The 8150-nt window shown below is 24.6% G+C and overlaps 3 protein-coding genes across 8 annotated transcripts in view; 2 read left to right on the top strand and 1 right to left on the bottom strand.

Annotated features, from left to right (window-relative positions):
• Nucleotides 1-8150, top strand: part of LOC127283362 (catenin delta-2-like) — a 76542-nt gene that overhangs the window by 26158 nt on the left and 42234 nt on the right. The gene's annotated exons all lie outside the window — the stretch shown is intronic.
• Nucleotides 4428-6019, bottom strand: LOC127283372 (FAU ubiquitin-like and ribosomal protein S30). 2 transcript variants are annotated; one of them, XM_051308199.1, is made up of 5 exons: nucleotides 5954-6019; nucleotides 5639-5725; nucleotides 5143-5278; nucleotides 5009-5064; nucleotides 4428-4666 (listed from the first exon to the last, which is right to left on the bottom strand). In XM_051308199.1, the coding sequence occupies exons 2-5, from the start codon at nucleotides 5711-5713 to the stop codon at nucleotides 4535-4537; spliced, it is 399 nt and encodes a 132-aa protein (XP_051164156.1). In that variant the 5' UTR covers nucleotides 5714-5725; nucleotides 5954-6019; the 3' UTR covers nucleotides 4428-4534. The 2 variants fall into 2 exon arrangements, with proteins under 2 accessions (XP_051164156.1, XP_051164157.1); XM_051308200.1 differs by having other exon boundaries at nucleotides 5930-5984.
• Nucleotides 6253-7977, top strand: LOC127283371 (dehydrodolichyl diphosphate synthase complex subunit nus1). 2 transcript variants are annotated; one of them, XM_051308197.1, is made up of 5 exons: nucleotides 6253-6405; nucleotides 6644-7153; nucleotides 7287-7409; nucleotides 7495-7744; nucleotides 7860-7977. In XM_051308197.1, exons 2-5 carry the CDS (start codon nucleotides 6868-6870, stop codon nucleotides 7948-7950), a joined length of 750 nt encoding a protein of 249 aa, XP_051164154.1. In that variant the 5' UTR covers nucleotides 6253-6405; nucleotides 6644-6867; the 3' UTR covers nucleotides 7951-7977. The 2 variants fall into 2 exon arrangements, with proteins under 2 accessions (XP_051164154.1, XP_051164155.1); XM_051308198.1 differs by lacking the exon at nucleotides 6253-6405 and having other exon boundaries at nucleotides 6430-7153.

Here is an 8150-nt window from a genome sequence, read left to right as displayed (position 1 = left end):
GTCAAAAAACCGATTATTTGATTCAAATAAATTTTTTCCACTTAATTTTAAAAAATGATTTCTCATTTCCATTTTTTTTTTAATAAACCCAATATGTTTTAAATTAATTTTTTTTAAAAATTGACCAATATTCTAAAAATCAAAATAAATAATTTCATTTTGAAAAACCTTTTTCTTTACATGTCAAACAGAAAAATATTTGTTTACAGTATATTGATATATATTAAAAAACTTTTTCGTGATATACGAACGATAACGAATTAACTTTTTTTTATTGGTATACAAAAATAATAATAAAAAAACATTGTTGATATTCGACTCTTTTTAAATAGGTCAACCGATTTATTTTGAGTAAAAGCCATAAATTTTCAAGTTACATTATTGCTACATATATATATTCTCCAGTACTAAATTGCTTGTTATGTTATTATTATTTGCGCTATTTTTCATTGAACGGAGATTTCTTTCTTGAAATGTTTTTTTTTGTCGATCACATAAAATATATATGTTTCAAATTATAAACATAAAAGAAAAATTATTATTTTGAAAATAAATCTTGAATCCCAATTTTATATTGTATAAGTATATAATTATATAAAATCCAACACGTTTATTATATATATACGAAATTTTTTCTTTTATCTTGTAATCATCTATATAATTCTTAATAATCTCTGAAATCTACTATAATATGTCAGACTGTCAGCGTTAGCAAAGAAGTTTCCATGTACATGATACAAAGCAAATATAATGTGTAGCCATAGAAATTGCATAGTAAAATATAATACTGTAATGTAATATTTAACCTCGTATATATATATATATTGAAAATATTACAAAATTTTATTATAATCATATACTTTTTATTATCCGTATTAGAGAGAAAAAATAAGTTATTAAACTCTTTACTCGTCAACTAAATTAAAATATCACTTTTTATGAATATTAAATGCATAAAAAAAAGGGGGACCATCTTTATAAGAAAAAATATTTTACATTTTAATTTATGAGAATAAGAAATTTTTCTTTCGTTTAATTAAAAAAATATATATATAGCTAATCCCTTCAAAAAAATTAAATAAAAGATTTTTAAATTAAAAAAAAATTTCGCTATAAATAAAATAATTTTTATAAAAAATTATTTATATTTTTATTTATCGATTAATTACATTAAAAAAATATTATATTAAAATACACAATTTAAATAATAAAATAATAAAGAAATATAATAATAATAATAATAATAATAAAAAAATAGTATAATAATAATTTCATATTCAACCTATTTATGATTTATTGTGATTTTATGATTTGATAGATAAAACAAATCTGTTTTAGTTATTCTCGCATTTTTCTGGTAATATAATTTTTACATATATATATATATATATATATATATATATATATTTTCTTCTTTTTTTTATCACTATGTCTATATACTTTTCCCCTTGAATAAAGGTTAAAAGAGCGCGGCTCTCTCTTTCTCTCTGATCGCAATATACGAGAGAGGAAAACATCATCCGTGTCCCTTAAATTTCTTTGGGTATTTGATTCTCTCTCGGATTTTGTGCTTTGATTCGTAGATTTGTGAGCATTAGACTCACAGTCACGTACTTCTATTCGAGTTATGAATTCCACACTAATATGATTCACTCTGAATTTCAAGAGGTACCCGTTTGTGTTAGTAAAAAAAAAAAAAAAGAAAAAAAAAAAGACGAAAAGAAGAAGAAGAAAAGTAGTAAAAGGTGCAAAAAGCATATTTATAGGGGAAGAAAAAAAATAGCGTAGGATTGACTCTGTGAGGGTGAAAAGGAATGAAGAGGGATTTTCAAGAAAAGCGGAAAAGCCGTTTTGCTTTGTAAAAAAAAAATATATAGCAAAATATGCGTTCTATGTGAAAAAAAAAATTGTCAATAAATTCAAAAGGAAAAAATTGTCGAGAGAAAAATGGTCGAAAAGCTAAAACTATATAAACCAATCCTGAAACGTTTTTGGTCGACCGACCTACTTTGTAACTGGTAATGTTGGCCGATAAAACTCTCTGATATTTCCAGGACTTTCGGGGTCAAAATGAACACTTTTACGGATTAATGCCTTTTTTATGGTAGAGTTTTATTTATTATAGAAAAGCGAGTGTTACGCATTTTATATAGAGAATTTTTTTTTTTCTGCATTTTTTCCCCTCTAATCAACTTCAATCACGCGACCATGTGCCCACTTTTTTTTCAATGGGTCTTTTTGAAATGAAATTAAATCAATATTTATTCGAAAATTTTTCTCTCACATAATTAAAATTTTTAAACAATTGTTTATTAATTTATTTTTACTTTATATTGAACAATTTTTTTAATTACAAAAAAAAAATTTTTTTTCAACAAATATTATGTAAAAATATGATAATATAAAAAAAAATCATGAAACCCTTTGGGGGATGAAATGTTTTTTTTTTTTATAACGTAAATATTTTGTTACGTGACAATTATATAGAAAAGTAACGCGAGAGAGAGAGGAAAAAAGATTGAAAAATAATTTTTTGAGATATCAAAAGTATTGCAATATAATTATTTTGCTGTATAAAAAAAATTTTTAATGTTAATATTTTATGACATTTTTAAATATCTGTTTATGCTCTCGTAAAAAAAGGACAATTTCTAATAATAATTGTTTTTTAATATTAGTTTGAACATTTTTTTTTTTTTTTTTTTTTTTTTTTTTGAGGATTATATTGAAAATCGATAAAATGGACCCTTTTTATGCAGACGCATATCCCTCACATATATCAGTTTCAGAAATTAAAAAATGGAAAATTTTTCATTAAACGGCCAAAGGCCTCGTAAAATATTACCGCGCATATCATAAAATGAATATATAATGTTCGATATTATATGTATAAAAGAATAACATTATCCTTTATCGATATTTGGTTAATAAACTTAAAAATTCTATTTTTGATTTATATTTAATTAAAAATTACTTGTGGAAAATTTGTAAAGATTTTTGTCATAATTATAATTAAAATTAATCAATAACTATGTATGCCATTTTTCGCGAGATATATACAGATTTTCATATATTTTATCAAAAATAGTACTAGATAAATTTTTAATAACGATATATTATATATGAAAATGAGTTTTCATTTATTATTATTTTTTATAAATAAAATAATTCGTCGTTTTATGCATTTGTAAAAAAAAATTCTTTTTCCATGTTAACGCATAAGTGGATACTTCAGTTTAAAAATGTATGGTAGACCGCCCATTTATCAACAGCGTGACACTCGTACTGAAATATCCACTTATGTTTTAACACGTTTAAAATTTTTAATTTCCAACTCTTTATTACTTCGCGGTTTTGTGGAGAAAAAAAATTACCTCTCGTGTATAATGCACAAATTTTTTTTTTTCACTGTGTAAAATGAAAAAAAAATGTACTCTTTACTTTTTTTTCATTTCATTAAATTGAAATTAATTTTTTTTTTTATTTTAATGCAAATAATTATTGAATAATATATATATATTTAGTATATTTTTTTGTCTATAGTTAAAATAAATTTTTTATTTTAACTTTTGTTATTTTCTCGTATTTATAGTTTGAAATCAAATATTTTCATTTCACACTTGGAAGACATTAATTCAGTTACTTAATTTTATCTCTTGAAATGCTATTATATTTTAATATAGAAATTAGAGAGAAAGCGAATGTGAGATTAACTTGAAGAGTTTGTATAATTCCGCGGAATCTTATTATTTCGAATAACTATTCTTGGCTTTATTAAATAATAGTTAAAAATTTGAGGAATATATTAGAATTTTTAAATTATTAAAATTGTCAAAATTTAAATTAAATTAGAATAAAAATGTTTCCAAACGTTATATATAAAGGTATTTCAGGAATGTTATTTTAGGAAGTAAAACTTTTTTTTTTTCATTCTCTTGAATAATGTAACCAAAAGTAAGTAAAATATTTTTTTCGCGTTTAGTTTGTTAGATAGTTTCTAAACTTTAGTCGCGAATTTCAAATAACTTGTGTAATTTAGTACGACAATTTAAAGTAGAATTCTATTTTTAAAATTGTTTAAAAATGGAACTATTCTTATTTGAACATACTGGAAAGTGCTCGCAGAAAATATAAATGTAAAGAACGTGACCCTTTTAACTAATAGTATTAAAAAAATAAAATTTGATATACTAACCAATATTTTTCCCTTTAACTAAATTACAAATGAAAATTCAATATATAAAAGAGTCATTTTTATATTTTAAAAAAATGTATATAAATTTTGAAGCTTCTTTTATTTTTTTTTTAATTAAAAAATTCTTTATGAGAATGAAATAAGACTTAGAATTAAATGAAGAACATTTAAATTTTTAATTAAATTTTTTTATGAAAAAAAAATTATTAATTTCAAGGTATGAAGAAAAATCTTCTTTCTGCTTGACGCAATGTGTATTATCAAATATTATACATAACACAATATTTATAGTAGCTTATTAATATTACACATACGAGAAGCAGTAAAAAATTAATTAATTTATGAATTAGGATTGGCATTTGGTCCACGTCGGCGACCGTATGTTTGTACTACATTTACAAATCTTCGATTATACTGAATGCGCCTTTTTGCTCGTCCAGTTTTCTTCTTACTTTTCTCCTGTTTTTCTACCTGTGAATCAATTTTTTTTTTTTAAGACAATTTCCCCAAACCCTGTTTTATATTTGTAAATAATTTTAAAATATTTAAAAAAAACTTCCTTATTTTATAATAATAATTTTGTTAAGTATTTTAAATATTTGAAAAACAAAAATTAAGTCTTAGTTATACAAATGTAGCAAATTGATGAAAAATTAAGTCCAAATAGACAACTTAATTTCACTTTAATTTGCTCATTATTTTAGCACTGCTTCTTAACTATATCTTGAAGTTAAAATTTAAAATATAGCTTAGATTTAACAGTGCACAATTAAAATTTTTAATTAAAAACTGAAAACGATTCAAAATATTTACCTTGGGTGTTTGTCCCTTGACTTTACCAGCACGAGCCAAAGATCCGTGAACCTTACCTGAAATAAAAAATAATTCGATTCTTGTAGGAACATGAAAACAGAAATTTTAAATTCTATATTTTCCAAATAATTTACCTCCAAGAAGTACAACATTGAAATCGAGTGTGTCAAATTGAAGATCTCCAACAATAACATCGTCAGCCAATGTGGCTCCACCGCAACAAAGTGAAATTGATCCAGATTCCAAATTTGTGAAGGCTAATATTCTTGCCTACAAATAAGGAAAAAAAAAAATATTCAGAACAATACAAATCCAAAAACAATAATACTGACTAAATATGGAAACTAATTTTAATTAATTGTTACTGTTTCAAAACTATGAAAAGATAAAAACTATTGTCTACATTTCATCTCCCTGAGTTTTGAATATTATTTTAGCATTACTGCTCGTTCTGTCGATGTATTAATTAAACTTCGCCAGGTTATCATGTAATGCCAAAAAAATTAAATCATAATTAAAAACAATGGAAACGAAAAATTTTGAATTTTTCTTCAAAATATAAACTTTTAATTTATTGTCAAACATTGAAAACAGAACCTAACCTCAAAAAATGAAATTGCATTAACATACCTTAATTTGTGCGACGGTTTCATCATCCTGACACTCGAATACTCGAGTTTCTTGTCCGCGGACGTATAACTGCATGTTTGCGTCGTTCTGAAGCAAAAAATAGAGAGAAAATAAATTGAAAATGTGCTCTTATTGAACACACGTTGACAGACACGTGTAGACACAATGTTCAATGTATTGTTAATATAAGTTTATTAACTATCAAAAACACTTATACAGCATTTGAAAATCACAAATAATGTTTTAATTGATTATTTTTCAATTATTTTACAACAAAAATAGCAATTTTACCCGTAAAAAACTAAAGACGCTCACCTTGACACTCTAGATAGCAACGTAAAGGCGGAAGTAGAAAATTCGCCATTTTACCTAACCTAAACACTGCAAGAGTCAAGAAGATATTTAATATTATTATAATTATAAATATTTATATATAATGAAGATTTAAAAATGATATTAACAAAAACCATTAAATTAAAGAAAACAATGGAAAATAATAGTAACAGTAAATTATATTTACAAATAATTTTGTTAATTGGATTTGACTAGTGTATTCTACTTGGAAAATTAGTGGCGGTAAATTTCAAAATAAAAGTGCGATGGTAATCATAATCCAATCATCATGATTATTCTATTGGATCCAACCAATCACCGTCTTCTCTGACGGAGTGAACATCGAAAAAGTCAGTGGCTCATCTTGACAGTTAACTTAACCTCAAAATTACATTCCAAATGAGAAAATAAAGATAGATAAAAGAATAAAACAGGTATATAAGAAGCAAATAAAATATACAATGAAAAATGTATATTAAAATTAATTCATACCGATTAAGAATTTAAATTTTAGTTAAAAAGTTTATTTGTCAGTTTTATTGATGATTCGTTTATTTACTATTTTTTTTTTTTTTTTTCTATAACTTGTGACTTTGAAAATTGATGACGTTAGTAATTCTAAGCTTGTGTATTAGGTATAGTGTATATGATGATAAAATGTGATTATTTCAGTGATGTGTTGGCGCCACGCGCATTATCGTGTTTGGAGTACGTTTTCACAAAATAGATTCACCGGGAAGCTTGGAGAAATTCCAGGAAACTCGTGATTACTCGTGAGAAGGAATTATGATTTTGTCAAGGTAGCCGGTATTAAAGTACAAAACAAACTTGACACTCGCTTTTAATTTACACAAGAGAGATTATGTTGTGTGAAAAATTAATTGTTAAAGATTATCATGCAGGTCATTTTTCGTTTACTTTTGGCAATAATACACGTTTTGTACAAATTTATTTTTTGGAGTCGACTCCAATGGAAAATCTTTATAGAACTAGTTTTTAGTGATAGAAATTCATCTATGGAAAATGATGTTCTTAGTGAATTAATAAAGGATGTAACAAAATTGCCCGAGCACCTGGTTGTTATTCTTGGCCACGAGGAAGTTTCATTTCATGATCTTGTGCGTATTGTTGGATGGTGTGTTATCGCTGGTATTCCTTGCGTCAGCTTTTATGATCACAATGGTAAGAACTTTTCATTTATTGTGAGAATTAGAATTTTAGTAAGATCTTTAGATTTCTTTTTTTTAGTATATGCTCTAGCAATGAAATTTCTTATCTTTGAGATATCATACATTAAGATTATAAATATTTTTAGGATTCCTACAAAGAAATGATAAGGTTATGAGAAAAAAAATTGCAATTGAAAGACCAGATCTCGAACAAAATATTGTCTGGAATTCTGAATTGTCTGTGAAATCTATAAAAAATGGTACTAATGGTGAGAATTACAAACATTTAGTTTTGGAAATTAATTTTTTTTTATTTATAATTTGAAATTTTGATGAATTAAATTTTTAATTTAGGAATTAAACATAAAACGAAAATACAACTTTTGTCATACGACGATGGCAAAGGTAAAATCGTCTCTCTAGTTCAGGAATTATCTAAGGGAGTTATCTCTGGAGTATTGCAATCAGATGAAATTAATATTAATCTTCTCGCAGAAAAATTAAAATTTGAAGGCATTCCAAATCCAGATCTAGCAATTGTCTGCGGACGTACATTTTCTACTTATGGTCTTCTTCCATGGCACATAAAAGTAACAGAATTTGTGTAAGAAAAAAACAAATTTTTAATAACGAAAAGAAAATTCATGATAATTCTTTTAAGAAAATTCTATTATCTTCTCGAATTTAATGTAATTTTTCAAACAAAATTTCTATTTCAGCCAAATACAATCACATCATAGAATACTAGTAAAGGATTTTGCAATGTTGTTAAGGAAATATAGTAAATGTGAACAACGCCATGGAAAATAATGACAAAATAAATTATTATCATTAATATCAGAGGACTTCGATTACTTGTGTACCAAATATTTTCCAGGTATTCCGAAGTTTCATAACGAATCAAGACTGATTCTTAATTAGACAAGAAAAAAAAATAATGTAACTAAGAATTTTTTCTTTTCATTCCATCATTTTTTTCTTAAAAAATGTAATTAAATTATTCATGTAAA

Source organism: Leptopilina boulardi, unplaced genomic scaffold (genome assembly GCF_019393585.1).
Source record: "Leptopilina boulardi isolate dan_hultmark-lab unplaced genomic scaffold, ZJU_Lbou_2.1 LbouV2_31, whole genome shotgun sequence".
NCBI classification, from domain to species: Eukaryota; Metazoa; Arthropoda; class Insecta; order Hymenoptera; family Figitidae; genus Leptopilina; species Leptopilina boulardi.
The sequence above is the reverse complement of the archived record's forward strand: the minus strand, read 5'-3'. Positions and strand labels throughout refer to the sequence as shown.

Bases quoted from the DNA above. Each gene is read 5' to 3' on its own strand.
- LOC127283371 (XM_051308197.1), top strand. From the start codon at position 6,868: ATGCAGGTCATTTTTCGTTTACTTTTGGCAATAATACACGTTTTGTAC. The intron at 7,154-7,286 runs GTAAGAACTTTT...AAATATTTTTAG, and splicing joins CAGCTTTTATGATCACAATG to GATTCCTACAAAGAAATGAT. The intron at 7,745-7,859 runs GTAAGAAAAAAA...TTTCTATTTCAG, and splicing joins ATAAAAGTAACAGAATTTGT to CCAAATACAATCACATCATA.
- LOC127283372 (XM_051308199.1), bottom strand. From the start codon at position 5,713: ATGCAGTTATACGTCCGCGGACAAGAAACTCGAGTATTCGAGTGTCAG. The intron at 5,279-5,638 runs GTATGTTAATGC...CCTTATTTGTAG, and splicing joins AAACCGTCGCACAAATTAAG to GCAAGAATATTAGCCTTCAC. The intron at 5,065-5,142 runs GTAAATTATTTG...TTTTTATTTCAG, and splicing joins CAATGTTGTACTTCTTGGAG to GTAAGGTTCACGGATCTTTG.